Source organism: Pecten maximus, chromosome 8 (assembly GCF_902652985.1).
Source record: "Pecten maximus chromosome 8, xPecMax1.1, whole genome shotgun sequence".
Taxonomy (NCBI): domain Eukaryota; kingdom Metazoa; phylum Mollusca; class Bivalvia; order Pectinida; family Pectinidae; genus Pecten; species Pecten maximus.
The window spans coordinates 18,053,759-18,076,076 of NC_047022.1; the positions used below are offsets into that span (position 1 = coordinate 18,053,759).

The window sequence follows — 22,318 nt, forward strand, 5'->3', positions numbered from 1 at the left end:
GTACTCACCAGTCCGGAAATTCGGATTCCGATTCCGATTCCGGAAGCCCATTTTGGGAACGGAACATACTTTTTATTAGTAAATTTCCCACAATAATCCGGACGATTTTTTCACCACGAGGAGAGAAAAATGTCGGGGCAAGTAAAGTGTAGCCGATATTTTTCTTAAAATTATTTTAAAGCAACTTGGTAAAAGTAGTAATTTGAGGTAGGAATTACATGCATATATATCTGTTGGATACTTTGGTTATGTCTTTTTTAATCATAGAAAAATCTATACCTTCCTTCTATACAGTGTTTTTCCTGGCTGTTCTGGAAAATACCACCTTATGGATATTGGGATTTTTTGTGCTCAAAAATTGTAAGATTTTATGGGATATCTAGTAATGTATAGGTGGGAGGTGTCCTTGCTTAAAAACTGCTAGATTTAAACATTCTGTGAATTTTTAATAGGAAATAAACAAAATTTTGAAAAAATTAGGGATAGGACTGGAACTCTGATCCAAATGTATAGGCCGGAAAAACACTGGTATGAAATCTTGTAAGTGTATGTGCAATTGTTACATTAGATTTCTTTTTTCTGTGATTGTGTCAATCTTGTTTAATTACAGAAATTATGTAGACGCACACTATGTAAGTGATATGTATGTTGTGTGTGTATCGACTGTCTTCTTATTTACCTGTGTGAGATTTACTGATGTGATTCTTAGCCTCCCTCACCGTCCCATGTTTTTGTAACAGAGTTCATCAATGATATTTATTCCAATGCCTCCACTAGGGATCAAACCCAGGACGTTTGGATTACTAGTCATATACTCAACCAATTGAGTAAATTTAAAAGAGAAGCTCTTTCTAGCCAAGCAGTATATTGCAGCTAGTGTTTAGTAGTAAGCGGAGTTATATACCCCATCCCCCACCCAAACCCCTTCAGGAAGAACGAGTCCTCCAGTTTCAAGGCATGCCTTTGAAAATAACGCTGTATAAACATAAAAGAGAGTCTGATAAGTTCAATTTATTTCAATGCCTATGCTAGGGATCTAACCAAGTACCTTAAGGATACTACTTTTGCACTCCACTGATTGAGCTAAAGAAGATTTCTCTGGCTGAGCAGTATATACCAGGGTTTCATTTCCCGGACATTATGTTCATACTATACCTTCCTTTCCTAGCATGTTTTCATGGACTTAAGTCCCTGTTAACTGACGGTTATTCATAGGAGAATTATTGCGGAAAAACACTCAAGCTAAGCAAGTGTATATAAAGTGATATAGGATGGAAGCTTGAAGGTCATTTTACATGTGGCACTACAGTATCACCATCTGAAACACTGCTCACCCAAATAAATCTTGTCAGCCACCAAAATTAACTTACTTTCAATAGCTATCTCCTCTGGTAGTGTTTGGTTTGTTTTTATTTAATGTCCTATTAACAGCCAGGGTAATTTAAGGATGTGCCAGGTTTTGGAGGTGGAGGAAAGCCGGAGTACCCGGAGAAAAACTACCGGCCTACGGTCAGTACCTGGCAACTGCCCCACGTAGGTTTCCCTCTGGTAGTGCCAAATGTACTATTTTGTAACATGAATGGTGTGTGAACTGCTGCTAAAACAGCCACAGAATCTTCCAATCCTGCCGTTCTATCACTTCAACTAACCTTCAACTAAATTCTTTAAAATTGTCCATATAAAAGCATTATTAGATTTAAGGAAAAAAATTCTCAGCTACTTTTTCTAAATTCTGTAATGTTTGTTACAAGAATTTTGAAGTACATGTACCCGGTAAAGGGATTTTCTTAAATTAAGGAGCATTACTAAACCTGGGGCCTGGTCTCTGATTATGCATCGTCGGATATACCCACAGTTGATTGCACAGGTATGAATTGCAATCAACCGTAAGTATCCAACATTTCATATCCACTGTTGCACATATGTGTAGTGCATTCCACCATGGGTATCCGATGGTATGGGTAATTGAACTAGTCCAGCTCTGCTGCCACATTCATGTACAAGTATCAGGCGAGACATTTTGATACCTCCAGTATACCAGGTATTACACTCTAAAAACATTTCTTTTTTCTTTCTTTTTTCTTTCTTTTTTCATGGTGTCTTCCTCCTCTCAACCACTGCAAAATACTTGCGGGGAAAAACCCATCAAATCCTAAAACTCAAACCTCCCATCATTAAACTTTGTATCCAGCTCTTACCTGTGTCATTCATTCCCTGGTCATCCCACATTCGTACAGCTATTTGTTTTCATTGTTATAGTCACAATATAGGTCATGCAGTGGTATTGGATGTCAAATATAATTTTTCACAATAAAGACTGAATTTAAAAGTATGTTTTTGCTATTATTTTGTCTTATTTCGTTGTTATTATTATGCAGTTGACACTGATTCTTAATGTAAAATTTATGTTGGAAAAGTTTTCAAAAGGAAAGTGCTAGTCATCTCCAGAAATCGTTGTCAAAGACTCGATATTTAGCTGTAGCTGTTACAAGATGGTCAAACCCCTATAAACCAAAATCTGTACCGTCATTATTCTTCATAGCAACAATGCAGTGTCCGTTTGGTATAATTTTACTGGAATGTAGAAAAAAAAAGACCTCCACGACTTTGACCTTTAATCTGTATTAATTAATGGGCAACGCCATTACTGAAATATTGCTTCATAATTACACACATTTACTGCATTTAAGATACTAAACTTGACCCTGGCATCCTGAAACATGACCTTGTTTGAGGTATACCCATATGATTAATATGTAATAAAACAATGTGTTAAGTTTGAAATCCTGTTAAAAAAGAAGAGGCAAGAACATTGACAAAAATTTTCTATTAACTTGTCATTGACCTTGGCCTCTGAAAGTTGAACTCATTCAAGGCACTGGCAGATTTAAGGGGGGCACACACAACCCCTAAAATTGTATGAATCTATCATGAAATACACTAGAATCAAGGATTTTGCATTTACCTGCTAAAATTTTTCCCGGGGGAGTACCCCCTGACCCCCCCCCCCCCCCCCCCCAAATGGTATCAGTGACTTTGGCACCATGAAACATGAAGTAATTTGAGTTATACTCATACTTGACCAATGTATGAAGTTTCCTATAAATAGCAGTGACCTTGTCCTCGACATAAACTGGCAACCTGAAACATGAACTTGTTCGTGGAGTTTTCATACTTGACCAATATATGAAATTTGCTTGAAATTTGCTTGAAAATGAAGTCACCAGAGCACTAGCAATGACTTCTATAAATAGCAAGTAACCTTGTCCTTGACATTAACTGGCACCCTGAAACATGAACTTGTTCGTGGAATACTCATACTTGATCGATGTATGCATGAGGTTTGCTTAAAATCTTATTGCCACTGAAATAGCTAGAGCTGACAAAAGGTGAACGTACACAGTATGTATGAATGCACATATGAATGGAACACAATTTCGTCACAACGGGATAATTATCTTGAAAATTTAAATCATCCAAAAGACAATCTATATACATTTTGTATATGTAGTTTTAAGGTAGTTGTGTTAGTATGATTTAAGTCTATAAATGTACCTATGCAATCTCCAATATGGAAATTCCAAACATTTGAAAGTATGGCATTTAGGTAAAAGAACTTTTTACATATAATGTCGAAGTAATTTATGTTCAGATTACAGACAAAAGACAAATTGAACAGCCAGTGATCATCCCCAGATAGCATATCAAAAATTCAACAAACAAATGATAAATTTTGTATCAAGTTTAATAGGATTCACAAAAACAAGAAATATTTAGTTAACAGATGTTATCCATTTCTGCACTCACAATCGGAGTGAAGACGGACAAGTTTTGAAGAACTACATAAAGTTTCTCAACTTCTTTGATATGAATAAATATTATGTTAGATTGTGGTACATTGAATCTATCACAGAGAAAACGCAATGGTCTAAGTTTGTAGAAAAACAATATCAAAAGAAAAACAACTTCAAACCAGTAAACAACATCAAATCTTGTCAGCACTGTCATGTATGAAATTTGCTAACAGAATATTCACAAATAAAATACAATATTAATTAATACATGAAAGCAGTTGTAAGTTGCAGTAAGGTTATTGGCGTTCTATATACACATTTGTTCTGTACATTTTTTTTTAAAGAATGAAAATGAAATTTAACACTAGGTAATCACATTGACCCTTCCACTTTAGCTGCGGAAGTATATTGCAGTGTCCGTCACATTTATCATTTTAAAGTTTTAAAATTAAACAAGCAACGCTCCAATTCCACGGCTAAAGAGGAGGGATTTGTTTCAAACAAATTTGTCTGAAATATCAACATGAAATTAAACACTAGGTTATCACACATGCTTTATACGCTCACCATATAATGTAATTGCACTTGGTATAGCCGCATGTGTACATTTACCCTAAATATGTTTCCATGATAAAAATCTGAATGAGAAGTACAAAATCAAATGATATAATGAATAACTGTTATATACAAATATAACAAGGATATATATATATATATAGTATTATATACCTTGAATTTATAAATGCATGAGATAAATTTTTAAATAGGCTCACAACTCGTCTGTTTTACAAGTCCTTAGAAATAATAAGGATACAATTGATCAATTAAGCATAAAAAAAATCATAAAGGATTTTCTATTAAATAATACACAGATTTCTTAATAAGTTATAATAACACTAAGGGTGTGTCAGTCTATAATGAAAAGATATACATGTATTTTTGAATAAATTATGAAAGTATTTTTTGTTCCCCAATGTCCTAATTCACAAACAAACATCCATATAATTACATGTATGTGACTGTAAACAACTCGAAACCCTCAGTTTGTTTATGGTCCCAGCAATACAGATATATTCTGAGTGTAGGCCACAAGAGCCTTCAATCATACCAACCCTGTAAATGGTCATCTGATGCTTGTTTGATACAACCTACAAATTGATTGTAGAGCACAACAATAGAAATATGGTAAATAGGATTCAGCCAATGTTACTAATCGCATCGAACAAGAGTTTCACTAACTCGTATTCATGCTATCACACAAACCAACGAAGTCAAATCTCATAGGAGTTACTCAGAGTTCTCTGCCCTTTAATCCTCCTCATCAGAGTCGCCTGGAGCATGACGCCTTTTAGCGGGTAGCAGCTGACCTCCGATCAATCCGTTGGCCGTGTTGAACAGGTTGATCGGACTGCTGCCATCTGTAATGAGCGTAGATTTCAGCCCAAGGGCAGTCAACATCTTGACCTGCATCTCCGGACCAGACACAGCAATGGACTGGAGTGTGTTGGCTCCAATAGCGTCCACCATGTTCTTAAACTTCTCTGTTTCAATGTGGGACATTTCTTTGGATTTGTTGAGCTCCATGTCATTCTGCTCACGAATGTATTTCAGTTCAGCCTCCCGAGCGCTGGTCAGTCTTTCCAGCTCGGACTCCTGCAAATCACAAACAGATCAGTGAAAGACATTTTTGTGTAAAATCATGCCAAATATTTCAAATACAAATTTTGTCCACTATAGCCAGGTGGTCCTTTTATGCAAGTTGCTTTTAAGTGATTGAACCAAGAAGAAAATTACAGACTTGGACAGAGACTAGCCAAATGGAATGTTGGAAACTTTTCGATCTACAGATTTTAGTGAAAAGAAAATAGTTTGAATTTTTTATTGAATTATGTAATAATATAACGATATAATAATACGTACAGCTTCAATCTTCATTGCCATGGCCTTGAGTTTAGCCTGCTCAACAGCTGCCTCTCCCTCAATTCTCGAAGCCTCAGCACGGGACTGAGCCTCTGCCTTTGCCTGACCAGTACTTTCCACAGCGGCACTGTTGGCCTGGAGTTCCAGCAGTTCTTTACGGGACTTTTCAGCCTCAGCCTCGTCGCTAATCTTCTGTCTTTCTAAACGACCCTTGGCTTCCTGTTCGAGACGTTCAGCTTCGTGTCTAGCTGTGGCCTCCTGGGAGTTGGTGGTAATCTCAATGGCAAGCTGGACAGACTTCTGCAGGGCGTCGCGTGTCCTCTGGTCGACGGGTTCGACAGACTGGATATCTATGCTTGTAATCATTAGACAGTTCTGGTTAAATACAAACTGGTCTCGCACTTTGTCTTTTTCATCGAAACCAAACACGGAAGATCTGATAATCCTGGCTGAGTTCTGAAGGAAAACGAAACAAACATTTACTTATTTGTGTACAATGAAATATATTTAACTTTAGCAATGTTATATATAAGTGTTAATGAACAATTGATTAAGCTAAAGAGCTGATGACTTTATTACATGTGAATGTAACCACGATGTAATTAGATATCTAATATTTAGGAGAGGAAATAGGGATTTTTGGGGTTTTTTTTGTAGCCGTACATATATTTTATTCTCCCAGCAATAGAACTTTATGATAATCATAATAAAACTTTGTATATATACCTTGTGGAAGTCGTCGAACTGTACTTGAGCGACAGCTCCTCGCACTCTGGATGCAATTGCCTTGCAGGCATCGCCAACAAAATCTGGCACACTGAAGATTTTGTGGGCATCAGCGACCTGCGCCTTGTCCTTAATCTCAAAGTGCCAGTTGTATGATAACTGGAGGCTGAGTCGAGCATGGTCAGCTGTCTCTACGACGATGATATCAGTCATGAAGTCGGGGCCCAGCAACAGACAGAGAGATTTAATAGAATTGGGTTTCTTTGGTTTGCCACCAGACAAACTCAGCTGTGTGAATTGTTCGTCAGGGCCAAGCATGACCAGCTCGGGACCAAACACAACTCTGGCTTTCTTCTCCTTGTAATCATATATTTGCACTGCAGCATTGTGTGGTACACGGAAGGTCACGACCTTCGTCTTGTCCCGAGACTTTAAGGTCTCAGAACTCGATCCCCTTGTACCCCTATCAGCCAGAGGATCCTTTCCTTGGGCAAGGAGGGTCTCGACTGCAGGAGGGAGTTCCTTCTCCCAGAGTTCCTCATCATGGTTCAGCATATAAGTCTCTGCAGTAACAGCACGCACCTAAAATAATGGAAGTTAAAAATTTGTATTATTTTCATAATCGAAAAGAAATGGTGCAGTCTACTTCAAATTGAAAAAAATGTTTAACCGGCAAATACACTTATTTCTACGATATGATGATGTAATTTTGTCAGAGCGGCAAATACACTTATTTCTACGATATGATGATGTAATTTTGTCAGAGCTAGAGCTGTCACAATAACAATATTTTACTAGTCAGATTGGAAATGTTCTCTCCCAAGAAAGCCTCGTACCTTTCCACTTTTGATATCCCGGACATAGATACCCTCATTCTCGTCCAATGGGATTGCACGTCTCTTCAGGACGACCTCCACCTCTGTGGGTGGTACATATTCCTTTGGCCCTCGGATCATCCACCTGTCTCCAGGACGACGGTCCTCCTCTGCGTCTAAGTCCTTAAATGTTTCTGTTGCCTTAAGAATAAGGCCTTCTTCCTCACCAAGAACATAAATGTTCTGAATGCCTCTTTCCAGGCGCTCACCAGGCAGGAGGAAGAAGGATTTTTCTCCCTAAAATAAGAAATAAAACTTTTAAAAACATGACAAAATTCTTAAGATATTTCAACTTTTAATTCTTAATGTTATTAAATTCAGTCACATAGTTATTTTTTTCTTAATGTCATATTCTCTTTTGATACTAAAATAAACTTAATCCTAAATTTACTTCTTTCATTCTGAAAATGGACATCTTACTATCTCTATTGACTCAAAATCGATTTTTGCTCCTTGGAATTTTTTCAACATCTTTTACTCTTTTACCAGGGTAATTTTTTTTCAAAATTCCAACAACTTAAATTAATGTAACATGATTTGTCTTCAAAAGGTTAACCTAATTATTCTGTCTTTCAAACAATTGAACTGACGACAGGTTCTTTGACCTTGAGTACTGACCTTGACCAACCTCTTGCGACCGAGCTGTGGCCGTCCGGAGTCATCACAGGGATCCAAAATAACGCAATACTGACGGGACGTCAAAGTTGTGATGGAGACCACTCCAACAACCTGTAACCATAGAAACAACACGTTTTATAACTCAGAAAACATGTTTTAAAACACAAAAATTTGCTGACATCTGTTGAGAAAATAATGGTCTATATAACATTTTGAAGATTTATCCACTAAAAGTAATTTAAATTTAAAAAGCCAGATCATCATTTTCAAAGCTGTGAAATTAAACATTTAAACACTCACCTCCTCGTAGACATTTGGGATGTGTGTTTCTGTCTCCGTCATGGTGATAAGCCATTCCTCTCCATTTTTCCTCACCACACCAAAGTCATCCTTAAAAGTCCTAAGTGACCTCATGTGAAGAGCTTTCTGTAAATACATCAAAAACAAGAGGTAATTGTATAGCTTTCTGTAAATACATCAAAAACAAGAGGTAATTGTATAGCTTTCTGTAAATACATCAAAAACAAGAGGTAATTGTATAGCTTTCTGTAAATACATCAAAAACAAGAGGTAATTGTATAGCTTTCTGTAAATACATCAAAAAAAGAGGTAATTGTATAGCTTTCTGTAAATACATCAAAAACAAGAGGTAATTTTATAGCTTTCTGTAAATACATCAAAAACAAGAGGTAATTTTATAGCTTTCTGTAAATACATCAAAAACAAGAGGTAATTGTATAGCTTTCTGTAAATATATCAGAAACAAGAGGTAGTTTTATGTCATACAAAGAAGTGTATCCAGTTTCAGCCAAAAAATATGTCTGCTTTACCATGACAATGTGCCAAAAAAACTGCAACAGGTAAAATGCATGCAGATTTATTTTTTGTATGATTTACTGGGTGGCATGCATCATGGGCTCACTGATTATAACCTGTGTATAGTATTCGTATTCGTAAATGTCCATTTCAAAGCAAGTGAGGTGAGATCCAGTGTATCAGATATGATATGATACATTTACATAAACTGCAACATGGATTTTCTAAAAAAAAAATGGTGAAGGTGACCTTGACCTTGACTCAACAACCCAAGGTCACCTTGACCCAACAACTCCGAAACTCTAAGTTGTTTGAGATATCATGGTCCTTTGAATTGCATGAAGTTTGATCAAAATCCCTCAAGAAATGTAGCTACTTGAGTGCTGACAAGCTGTTACCAATGTACGTATGTACACAGACGGACAGAGAGGAAACATAGTCCCCAGTTTCACAGGAGGGGAACTAATGATCAATGGAAAAAGACAGAAAAATTACAACAGCCATTACGGACATAAGCCAATATAAAGTGTAGAGCCAGGGGTTGAACCTTTTCATGTGGGGTCACCCTTAAAGAATCGACATATTAATATAATTACATGACCAACATAAAAAATGACATTAATCAAAAAATACTTTATTGATGAATAACTGGCATACCTTGTCTGTGAGGACAAAAGCGTTGACAATGTCGACGACTTCCTCGTATGCCCCAGGCAAGTAAGCTCCAGTCTTCTTGACCAGCCATTCCTCACCAGTCACTCGAGGAGTTCCTTGACGGTCAATGGTCTCTTTACGTGCCCGAAGACGAATCGCCTGGTTTGAACGAATCACTGTAGCGCGAATTGTCTCATCAATCACCACTTCCTTACGAGGGATGTAGGTCCCGGGCCCCTCGAATAACCACTCATCACCAGCTGTCCTTTTTTCATCACCCTCGGACTCAAAGTCAAGGATCGATCTCAAACGCAAGGCGGAGTTGGCGTTCACAACTTTCAGGGGTGTTACAACCTAAACAAATAAATTTCGACATTGAATTATTGTGAAACAACTTTATTTTCACTCTTAAATATTGCTTTACAAGTTTATATAGTCATACATAATTTTAATTACTTGCCAGATGACTTTTAATGACCTTATTCATTTACACATGAATTTTTTTTTTTCAGAAATTGTCTTTTACCTGCTTCAAGACTTCTCCAGGGTAGAGAGGGAAAGGGTCCTGTGCAAGACGGATCTCTTGGTCAGCGTGAAGTAGCTTGGCTTGACCACTGTTGTCCAGCACAACCTTGCTGTCCTTATCTCGGACATGGGGGTTCTCGATCACACAGTAATGCCTTGGGGGCACAGTGATCATCTTCTCGGGACCAAACACCACCCTGTCAACAAACAAAATCAAATCATAAACATTCGCAAATGGTCCGCATTTACCTATTTAGCTTTAGGCAAATTTTAGATAATTGATGAATTAGATTCAATTAAATAAAGGACATTTCATAGGTATATCATAAAAAACGATTACATTGTATGGTTCACTTCACAAATTCTACTTCAAAATGTCCATTTCGTCATATCTGTGATTATCAAAAGTTAATTTTTTAAATATTTTGATTAATCCCAAACCAGTAATGGGTCCCTTTTTATGAAAATCCCCTTAACATGTTTACTATGCATTGTATCCGAGTCTTACCTTTCATTATCCTGTCGGATGTAGGTCTGGGGTCCAATCTCCAGACGGGTGACATTGAGATTCTGGTCAAGGACATGGAGGTAGTAGTAGGGAGGAATCCTAAAAAGGGACAGCTCCTCCCCTCCACGACGTGAGACGGACATTTTGATTGGTTATCTAAAACAAAAACAACATTTTGATTGGTTATTTTATTTTACAATGTCGGAATATATTCAAATCATTATTATCAGTAATAAACTTATACATTTTTTTGTATCTATGACCATTGCAGATTTTGATGGAAATATGCAAGAGTCTAAAAGTGGGAGGACCCATGTCTTTTAGATTGTGACCCCCTACACTTGTAAAAGTGGAGATCTCGGGTAATAATTAAGTTCACCTTACTAACTCAAACAAGAGGGAATTTCCCTTTAGCCTAATGGTAAGATGTTGGTCTTGACAGACATAGGTCACTAGTTCGAGCTCAAGCATGGGCAGGTTATTTCTTATTATGGATTCCTATTACGGTACATACTTCTATTTTATTATATCCCGGTCACCTGGCTGAAAGGTGAGGGTGATATTCGATCATCATGACATCCAGTCTGACCCCCAAAAGAATGTTTGATTGGATACCGATTTCAAACCCCAGGTATTTTGATAAAAGTTGAACAATAGGTTGAGCTTACAACAGTTTGGCATTCAGACTGCTTTGTACTGGACTTAGAACTCTCACTTTGCCTCAAAATGTCAGATCGACTGGTAAATACAATTATAACTGTATAATAAACAACAGACATTCTTTATTATCAGTTGTGTACATTCATAAAATATTTATAATGAATTGATTTTTTTGGTATTATTTACCAACCATACATCAATTCTGATTGGTTACTTACAACAAAGAACATTAACTCTCCTGACTGATCATGTACTTTCAAAATGCTTGTGTCTCACATGTGTGTACATGAAATAAAATATTGGGAGTTGACAAAGACAATCTTATTAACTGAACAGCAGAGAATAAAAAGCCATTTAAACCATTTTAAGTCTACCGATCAGTATTTGATTAGTTAGTTCTTGTATGTAGACTTAACTTTTAGATTATAATTGGCTATAGGCATGCTAGGAGCACCTGTATGCTTTAAACTGTAAAAAAAAAAAATTGAAATATATATATACATGTACCTACTTAAACTAAACCTTCGGTAGACAGAAAATTGAGATCAAATCACAAGAGCTCTGATACTTATAATAATTAAGTTAGTGGAGGTCAGCGAAATATATGGCTAGCCAAAGTACAAGGTTTATTGTTAGCTGAAATGTAGGTACAAAAGATTAAGAGGTGGACTACAAATTCTACTGTGTATTTCATAGGTGAAACCTGGATCTGTGCCAACATGTTCAAGAACATGTAATGTATTATATAGACCTATAGGTAATCTTCTCTACTCTATAAATAGGTATATTGATTACTTAAATGTTGATGACAAAGCATTATCCTGTTGTAGTCTATTCCCCCTGGATCAAAAGAGTCCTAGTATAATACATTGTACATGTTGAACTCCAGTGTAATACATACCCATCTCCAAACGAGAATTTTAAATAGAGCTTCAGTTTGGAATTATTTTTCTACTTATATATATATAATTTAAAATTGATATATTCTAGACAACTGGTCTTTCATAGACACCTGTATGTATAGTTGAGATCACTTTTCCACATGCATTACCAGGAACTGAAAAAGCCGTACAGATTTAAATATGGTCCATGTGTTATATGCAAGTCCAACACTATACCAATATTTTAAATGAAAATTCCAAATAAACCTGCCTTAATAATAACTGACTATAATATTTCACACTCCACAGAAACAACTTGATTCATTCTGGATTTTCCAAAAGTATGATTTTCTTTTGACAGCAAAATTAATAGATAATCATACAGTTATTGATTGAATACACCCAAAAAGCGAACTGAATACCAATATTTGACCCAGTGCTATTTGTACAGAGCTGATTCAATGGTTGAATCCATTTAAATAATATCAAGCTCACCATGCTTCATCATTCAGGTTTTCCTATAGTCGGAATTACTATTTCTATAAAGATATTATTATTTTCACAACTTTTTGATGTCCCATTTTAATTTGATTTCATGTCAATGTCACTATTTGTCATTCTCCCAAACTTTCATACAAAGTCTTCACCTGCCAGACCTGTTGGACTTGTTACACCAGTTTATGAAAATCTTTGCTTGCAGTTCGATAAAAAAAAATCTATCAATTTAGGCAATGTAGTTTTGGTGTGAACTGTAATACGTACAACCAATCGTTCATCCAGTACATTAAAAAAAAAGAAAAAAAAAGTCAAGAATACGGTGATAAAAAAAGATATCTGACATAAGGTTTCCCAAGGTCTGTACAGGAAGATTATTAACTTGAGTCATATGAGGAAATATATGAATTATAATCATTACTAAAATCTGACCTAGATGACTGAGCCAATATTGCGTATTATGACTTCCTTGTCAAGTCGCAATTGAACATTGTACTACCAGATGTATTTTTTAGTCATATAGCGGAGTTATATATATATATAGTACACTCACTCAATGTCACTCATTACATTAACCCTCATCCTCTTGTAAGATTTTATCTCAAAAAGGACTTAAGCCCCGCACAACTGATTCACTAAGTAAAAGTAAGTATAGGTTTTATCTATAATGTAATGCACTTTGCTATTCTATATTGGTCATCAGTATATAAAAAATTAAGCTGCATACATAATTTCATTGCATAAGGTCTTCAACACAATATAATGTATTTAGGAAATAATTGTACACACTTAGAAATATTTTTAGTTTATGTCTTATTTTTTTTAATACCTCGCTCATTATAACTTATTGCGTAGTTTTTAAATTTTAACAGGGTTGAAAAGTTAAAATTCCTTTTATAAAAATTCAATCTTACCTACTAATTAATGTACACCAGTATACCGCAAATAATAATTAGCACCAACGCTTAGACTGCCAATTCCTATCAGTCTAAGCAAATCTGGAAGTGATGGGAGAGGTTGTCTTCAATCCCTACATGGTGGTCACAGCAGTGGTACGTTCACACAAGTAGGTGTTCACACTGACTTACATATAAATTAGGCATGGTTTTAAAGGGTAAAAAGTGCTGTTCTGTCATAGTGACTAAGTCCATTGCTTTGTCAGCAACACTATATAGTAAATGGCTGCTGCAATATTTATTTTAAGCTACCATTTCTTCTACACATGTGTATTTCACAACCTCATGGAAATCCCTGTCAAATCTTACATGTCAATCAAAGCATTTGTGGGACATACCCATGTTTAAATATAGCCATGACCGTCTTGCTTATGACGTCAAACTTTCTTGTTCAAGTATGTACATGCGATTACGGTACATGGGAGTGTGTTATTACGAATTTTTATTCCAAATAAACATTTAAGAATCTTATAAATTATGATACTCTATATAGCATTCGATAGGCCTATCGATTCACTAGGTATATATAATTAATTTGCACAGACGCTTGTAATCAACAGCCCAAAACTCGTCTAACAAAGGTGTGTGAATATTGTTTTGCTTGGTTGCAATGATTGGATAGAAAGTCCAACAATTAAAACACTAACTGCAACATTACACAATCAGTTTGTAATAATACGTCCACGATAAATTCGCTGATCGTGTACTCGTTGTTGAACTGTTGTTCGGTCTCCAGGAATACCCTATCACAACATGATAGTCGGGTCGATAAAACGGAAGTAAAATCCGTGCACTTTTGCACCATTTCAGTGGCTTTTTAATCAGTTTTATAAAATGTCATTATCTAAACATGTGTTTACTCTGGAAAATATATTATAATTAATTGAAATACGTCATTAAACTGGGTGAAACTCAATCAGAAATGTGCTTACCTGTTTCTTGAAGCTGCGTCAGCAGTGTTTCTGAACGTTGAGCAAGATCCTGCAGGCCGGTCAGGTGGGCGTGACTTTCCTCCTAACCAATCGTTTCGCTTCTTTTTTTATCGATGACCGTCACAATCTAAGGGAGATGACTCGCGTAAAGAGTTTATCCGCACTTTCTAAAGTGCGTCGTAGCTTCAGTTACGTTGTGATAACAAAGGGTAATATTTCATCAGACATGTTTTTGACGACATACATACAAACAGATTTCAAAGGGTTTTTTAGGCTGTTATTTCAGAATAAAAATTCAATCTATGTAATGTAGATAAGCCTTCATGGGGCAATATGTTGACCTGATAATAAACAAAAAAAAGTCATATATTATACATATTTGATGATACATTCAGAGACATATATACAGAGATTGGCAGCTCTCTATTTGCCCTTGTGTTTACATAGTGGCCCCTGACCTTCCCACAATCCTTTGCGGTCGCTCGGTTCAGTCTTCACTAGACGCCATATATTGGAGAAAACTTGAAAACCAGACACATAAATTGGATAATTTCTATTTGAAATCCTCACCAAGATCCAATTATGTGCTTTAATTTTATTAATATCAAAGTACAGAAGTGTCATCAATATGAAATATATCACAATTTGCTGTCCAAGTGTTTGTATTTTGAGTATAAAAGTCAAGCACAACGCAGGAAAGATCGGCGGGAATCTCCAATTTTCGAAAAGTCCCTATGGGGTTTTCGAGAATACGGATAAATGACAACAATGTGCATGCTAATCAAGACCACATTCCATAAGTATGATAGTTTTTGGTTAATGTGGTAACTTTTGTAGTGGCCTAGATAAAACAATGTGCTTTTTGTGTGCATTTAAAATTGATGATGTTTTGGTCGGACGTAATGGCTGCTTAATTACAAAACTTGGACATGTCGATAAGACCCAATGGATTTTAGAAAATACGGATAAATGGCAACAATGTGCATGATCAATAAGACTATATCCCATAAGTTTGATAGTTTTTGGTACATTGTATCAGAGACCTATAAAAGTTAGTCAAATCTTCTACAAAAAATTAATTAATTACTAAACAAACAAACAATTACGATGCCGATAGCAGAAGATTACACTGTTCGCTGCACAAAAACACACTGCTATTTCTAATGTTCGTTATATCCTGTTCCATGGTATTGATCTTTCTCCGTTCGATCCCCCCCCCCCCCCCCCCCCCCCCCCCCCCCCCCCCCAACTTGATAATGTTTATCAATCACCAACCAGAATTACTAGTACATCCTCAACATGTATTGATATCTTTTATGTTAATAACTTGAATATGATACAGAATACTGAAGTTTTACCACCTTTATGCAGTGATCATAGTCCAATAGTTCTAAATCTATGTTTTAAAGTATTTAGAGAACGGTCCTTTGAAAGAATTATCTATAAATATAATGAAGGAAATTGGGACCTAATGAATGCTAATCTTTCTTCCTTAGATTGGGAAACAATAATTGGAAACGATAATGATGTGGATGTAATTAATGATAAAATATTAAACAATATTAGAACATTAACTGAAACTCACATTCCTTCAAAAAAGATAAGAATACGCCCAAATGACAAACCTTGGATGAATAGCATAATTAGAAATAGATTAAGAAAGAAAAATAGAATTCATAAAATAGCTAAAAACACTAACAAGGAAAGTGATTGGCTTAAGTTCAGAAACTCTCGTAATGAAGTTATTGACTTAATCGTGAAGCAAAATCTGATTATTTGACAAAGATGCAAAATTCTCCATTAGATAAAAATACTCCTCCAAGAAAATGGTGGCAAATAGCCAAATCAATAGGTGATCTTAATAATAAATCTACCTCAAATCCCCTCAGAGTTGATGGTAATACATTATTACATCCTCTTGATAAGGCTGAGGCTCTCAATATTTTTTTTACTTCCATATCTAATGCAGTTGATGAAGATCCTGATGATATTGTTGATGAATTACCTCCCCTTAGTCACTTGGATTTTAATAATATAGAAATCACTGAACAAGATATCACAGACCAAATTAAAATAATCAAGGAGAATAAACCACTAGGACCTGATAATTTGTCACCTAAAATTGTAAAGAATCTTTTACCCTCACTTGTCAAACCTTTAAAAATTCTTTTTCAAAAAACTATAGACCTTGGTAAGATTCCACTAGCATGGAAATCTTCAAATGTAAATGCCTTATATAAAGGTAAAGGAAACACTGATGATCCTAGTAACTATAGACCCATTGCAATTACATCTTGTTTTTATTAAAGTACTTCGAAAAAATTATTTTCAAATATGTGTATAATCATGTAAACAAACATCATATAATTAGGGTTCACCAGTCTGGCATCCAGAAAAATGATTCTACAATTAATCAGTTGCTCACAGTATACAATTCAATTTCAAAAAATTTAGATGAAGGGAAAGATATAAGACTTGTTTTCTGTGACATTAGCAAAGCCTTTGACAGAGTCTGGCATAAAGGATTATTATATAAATTAAAAAAATATGGCATAAAAGGTAATCTCTATAACTGGTTTGAAAATTATCTCTCAAACAGAAGACAACGAGTTGTATATGATGGTTATTCAACTAGTTTTAAAAATGTAAATTCTGGAGTCCCTCAAGGATCAATTCTTGGGCCTTTTTTGTTTTTACTCTTTATTAATGATCTAACTAATGAAGTATGTACTAATATAAAGCTATTTGCTGATGACACTTCTTTATATGTTATTGTAGATGATGACTTGTTTACTCCATGTATGGAATTAAATGAGGATTTTAATTCTCTTTTATTTATCTTTGAATCAATTAATTATATAATATTTCATTGATACAATGTATATATGTACATTGTATATCATTATAATTGTTCAATAAGATACTCTTCTTTCTCACCGTCAGGTAGGTGAAGCACTTTTGCTTTACAAAGTCTTGTATAATTATCTATTTTCTATATATAATGTATATAAATAAAAATATTCCCTGAACTTTCGATACTTTTTAACTATAAATTATTCCATTAAACTTTGAATGACTACTTAAATTATTACAATGATGTGTGTATGAGTGTATGTGCAAGTGTTACAAATAACCCTAATTATATAGTTCTATTGTTCAATTACTTTATCAAAATGTCATTTATGTGGGAGAAGACTGATATAGGCAAAGCCTGTTGTCAAATTCCTTTGTACTATAACATCTTGTATAATAAAATTTGTTGAAATGAAATGAATCGGTATTTATAAATAAGTGAGTTATCAAGCAAATAGTTATTCAAATATTTAACTAGATCTACTAAACGTTCAAAAACTTTACCGATAGTGCTAAGTAATGAAATAGGCCTATAATTAGAAGAAACGTGTTTATCCCCTTTTTTTGAATAATGGCATAACTAATATTAATTATAATGGGTAGGCTATAGAAAATGCTGTATTTTTTAACATATTGTGGCTAATTCCGTCGTGACATACAGCTTTGTAAAGAGATAAAGATTTCGGTAATGTCGCTGAGTTGAAAATGTATGTCTGATATCGTAGCGTCAGTTCTAAGTTCGACCCACGACCCACCTAACGAAACTCTACGCAATATTATACTAACTATCGAAGATGTCAAAGATGCAATTAGTGTTTTAGATTCCTCTAAGTCTTCTGGTCCAGATTTGATAAGTGTTAAGTTTCTAACTGAAGGTGTAAACCAGCCTGCTGAACCATTATGTTTGCTGTTTAATAAATCTCTCCAATCGTCTTACTATCCTGACAAATGGAAAAATGCTAATATAACCCCTATTTTTAAAAAAGGTGACAAAAGTAATACTGCCAACTATAGGCCGATATCACTTATCAGTATTCTGGGCAAGTTGATGGAACGATGTGTTTTTAAATATGTATATAACTTTCTGCACAGAACTAATTTTTTCACGAAGTCACAGTCTGGTTTTATCCCTGGAGATTCTGCTGTAAATGAATTAGTTTCTATCACTAATGATATCGGTAAGGCTCTTGATAATGGTAAAGAAATTCAGGATATATTTTGTGATATAAGTAAAGCTTTCGATAGAGTTTGGCACAAAGGGCTACTTTACAAATTGCAACGGGCGGGAATTTCTGGTAAGCTAATCGATTGGTTCAAAAATTATCTATCAAACAGACATCAAAGGGTTGTTATAAACGGGAAATCATCATCTTACAAAACAATTACAGCAGGAGTTCCCCAGGGATCCATTCTAGGACCACTATTATTTCTTGTTTACATTAATGACATTGTTAACGACATTAACAGGACAATTAAACTCTTTGCGGACGACACCACTCTTTACATGATGATAGATAATCCAATAATAACAAATCAGTTGATAAACAACGATTTAGGGAAGATAGATAATTGGGCTAACAATTGGCTGGTAACCTTTAATCCTACTAATACAGAGTCTTTGTTAGTCAGTAAAAAATTAAACAGGCCAAACCATCCTCCAGTATTAATGAACAATACAGTTGTATCAAACGTAACCTCTCATAAACATCTTGGTGTATATCTTTCTGCTGATTTTAGCTGGACTGAGCACATTAATTATATTCTAGGTAAAACTTCCAAGCGTCTAGGAATACTCAGGAAATTAAAATTCTCTCTCGACAGACACTCTTTACAAACTCTATATACATCTTTTATACGACCAATCTTAGAATATGCGGATGTCGTCTGGGATTCTTTACCGCTATATTTAATTGAGAGACTAGAACATGTTCAAATAGAGGCCGGTAGAATAGTAACGGGGGCCACTAAACTTGTAAATATACAATTATTATACAACGATCTATGCTGGGAAAAATTATCGGATAGAAGGAAAAAACATAAAATTATTCAGTTTCACAAAATGTTTCACAAAATAACACCAGAATATCTCTGCTCACTTGTTCCTTCTCAACATTCAGATCTGCATGATTACAGAACCAGACAAGGCAATCAATTATTAACTGTTCATTCTAAATCAAATTATTATAAAACATCCTTTTTACCTTCAACAATCGAACTTTGGAATTCTATACCGGCAGACATCAGAAACAACCCCTCTCTGATTATCCTAAAAAAATACCTAAATAAAGACATTAAAACCCCAACATGTTATAGAAATTTTGGCACACGTAACTTACAAATACTACATACTAGACTTCGTTTAAATTGCAGTAACTTGAAAGAACATTTATTTAACAGAAATCTAACGGATAGCCCTTTCTGTTCATGTGGATATATTGAAGATAATTTTCACTTTTTATTCATGTGTGAAAAATTTATTAATCAGCATAATCAGTTTGTATTAAGTTTAAATTTTGATCTGAATACTGATATTCTATTATCAGGAAACCCAGACTTGTCAAATGAAGAAAATGAAATAATAATTGAAGCTGTACATAATTTTATATTACATTCCAAAAGGTTCGACTAAATATTTATGAACTACTTAGCTTCATCGTAATTTATCCACATCCCCATCGACATCATTAATTAACATAAATAATTTACATAATTATATATCCAAGTATTCTATTCTCCAATTAGATTGCTATAACATAGATTTATTTGTATTCCACCACTGTTCATCACTTTTCACTATAATTTACCTTTTTGTCAAAATAATTATTTTCTGTTTATTATTATGAAACAGTATTTGTACCACCATACTAATCACCAATATGCCGAACCTTAGAGGGAAGTGGATTAATATAAGCTTTAAGCTTGTTTCTAAATCCCTCACCAATGTATAATTTGCAATGTATATGTACACTTGTCTTGAATATAAATAAATGTTGTTTAAACTAAGTTCGACCCCTGGCTCGTCAATGTCTGTATCGTCAATGGTAGAAATAGAAACAAAGTAATCATTCAGTATATTTGCTTTATCGACGTCTGTCATTACAAGATTTCCGTTTGTATGTACAAGCGGTGGTATAATATTAGCAGTGTCAGAAGTTTTTACCGAACAATTTTCCAAAAATTCCGTGGATTTGAAGAAGAAAAGTAATCTAGAATACCATTTATATCCGCATAGAAAAGTTATTTGGTATGTTTTTTAGATTGTTGACATGTTTACGTTGTTTCCGAAAATTCGTCAAATTTCTTACGGTGTCAGGTCGTTTCGGTAACAAGTCGTTTCTGTAGAAGTCCGGGTCGTTTCGGGAGACATGAGCAAGTCGTTTCGGTACTTTCAATCAACTGATGGTTCTTTTCTATATGATCGTACCTAAACACGTTATTATTTGGTTCATAATTTCAAACTTCTATTACAGAAGCAATACAATCAATATCAAAATTGGTATGTAACAACCCATGCCCGAGAAATAAAGGCTATACAGGGTGATTTCATTACTTTTTTTGATTTCGTATTAGTCTAGGTTTGTTAAATCATTATACGTATTCAAAATTGAGACACACACATATATATACATGTAGGTATAGAATTAAATACGTTAAGTTGGAGAAATATATATATGTAAAGGTATAGAAATACGTTAAGTTAGATATATATATATATGTAAAGGTATAGAAATACGTTAAGTTAGAGAAAATATATATGTATAGAAATACGTAAAGTTAGAGAAATATATACATGTAGGTATAGAATTAAATACGTAAAGATAGAGAAATATATACATGTATAAAAATACGTGAAGATAGAGAAATATATACATGTATAAAAATACGTGAAGATAGAGAAATATATACATGTATAAAAATACGTGAAGATAGAGAAATATATGCATGTATAAAAATACGTGAAGATAGAGAAATATATACATAAATTTAGATATAGAAATATAAAGAAAAAATGAAAGGCATTTTCGAAAGGGTTACCACAAATACATTCAGCATTTTCTATCAGGTTAAAACGAAATAAGTCATATATGTGAGAGAGTTGTTTTGATGCCTTAACTTAGTATGAATTATATTAATTTTCCTATCACCAAAACCATAATAACTGGGAGGTTTTAATGTTTTTATATCGGGTGTAGTAGCATTTTTGAAAATGCTCAATCTAGGAGAATATCAAATATAATTATTTTAATATAGACGAAGAATTGAATGTAAAAAAGATGAATTTGTATAAGAAAGCCTATAGTTAGGAATAACAAAATTATTTCTATTTCTCAATGCATAAGGGTGTTTAGACCAACAGATTGTTGTTAGGGCCACTAGAATATCTGAAAAATCTGGAGTTAGATTATTTTTCATCTTATACAGTAATTTTAGTTTTAACTCTCCCTCCCCTTCTTCTCATGCCATTTTCCTATAATTACAAGAATAACTTAATCCAAAATGCTCCATTTATCCATATAATATATGTATTTTTTTTCTAATCGATTAAGTATAATTGAATTCATTCCAAACATGTATAGGTCGTGTTTCTGATCCTTCCCGATCCGGTAACAGCACAAACGCGACGGTCGTATGCCGACGTTGGCCCAATGGTAGTGTCCAACGGTCGCATTTCATATTTGTTGTTGATTTGTAATATCGAGTTATATTAATTATCGATATTATTGTTATGGATGGTATATTATGATTGTTTGATATTAATAAAAAAAAACTTAGCAAGAATTTTGCTGTTTTTGTGTTGATCATTTAACGTTATCACGTGGTAGTCTACAGTAAACGTTGTAAGGGACATTAACCCGAGTCGTGGTTAGTAAGCATTATAGCATTATATACCAATAATAGATTGTTGATGCAATTATAGTCACTTAAAAATGCAATGATAACACAAAAATGATAGAATCCGCATTGTTTCATTAAGTACCGAAACGTCCTACCGAAGTCCCGAAAAATCTCGCGTATGTACCGAAACGACCCCGAGACTTTTCTGGACTCCCGAAACGACTTGTTACCGAAACGACTAGCATTCTTTCTTACGAGCGATTTTATTT

General features: G+C 34.5%; 1 protein-coding gene across 2 annotated transcripts; it reads right to left on the reverse strand.

The window, feature by feature from the left end:
- Positions 1-3,727: 3,727 nt before the first annotated feature.
- LOC117332659 (major vault protein-like) lies at positions 3,728-14,455 on the reverse strand. Of its 2 annotated transcripts, none has more exons than XM_033891648.1 (10): positions 14,361-14,455; positions 10,437-10,592; positions 9,930-10,125; positions 9,407-9,757; positions 8,234-8,359; positions 7,934-8,044; positions 7,277-7,552; positions 6,441-7,022; positions 5,715-6,170; positions 3,728-5,447 (listed from the first exon to the last, which is right to left on the reverse strand). In XM_033891648.1, the coding sequence occupies exons 2-10, from the start codon at positions 10,577-10,579 to the stop codon at positions 5,103-5,105; spliced, it is 2,586 nt and encodes an 861-aa protein (XP_033747539.1). In that variant the 5' UTR covers positions 10,580-10,592; positions 14,361-14,455; the 3' UTR covers positions 3,728-5,102. The 2 variants fall into 2 exon arrangements, with proteins under 2 accessions (XP_033747539.1, XP_033747540.1); XM_033891649.1 differs by lacking the exon at positions 14,361-14,455 and adding an exon at positions 13,387-13,566.
- Between the last annotated feature and the right edge of the window lie 7,863 nt (positions 14,456-22,318).

What these genes read in the sequence shown, in the direction of transcription:
- LOC117332659 (XM_033891648.1), bottom strand. Translation starts at nt 10,579, where the DNA reads ATGTCCGTCTCACGTCGTGGAGGGGAGGAGCTGTCCCTTTTTAGGATT. An exon ending in ATCCGACAGGATAATGAAAG is followed by an intron (nt 10,126 to 10,436) that starts GTAAGACTCGGA and finishes GTTTGTTGACAG; the next exon opens with GGTGGTGTTTGGTCCCGAGA. An exon ending in TCCCAAATGTCTACGAGGAG is followed by an intron (nt 8,045 to 8,233) that starts GTGAGTGTTTAA and finishes CTATGGTTACAG; the next exon opens with GTTGTTGGAGTGGTCTCCAT.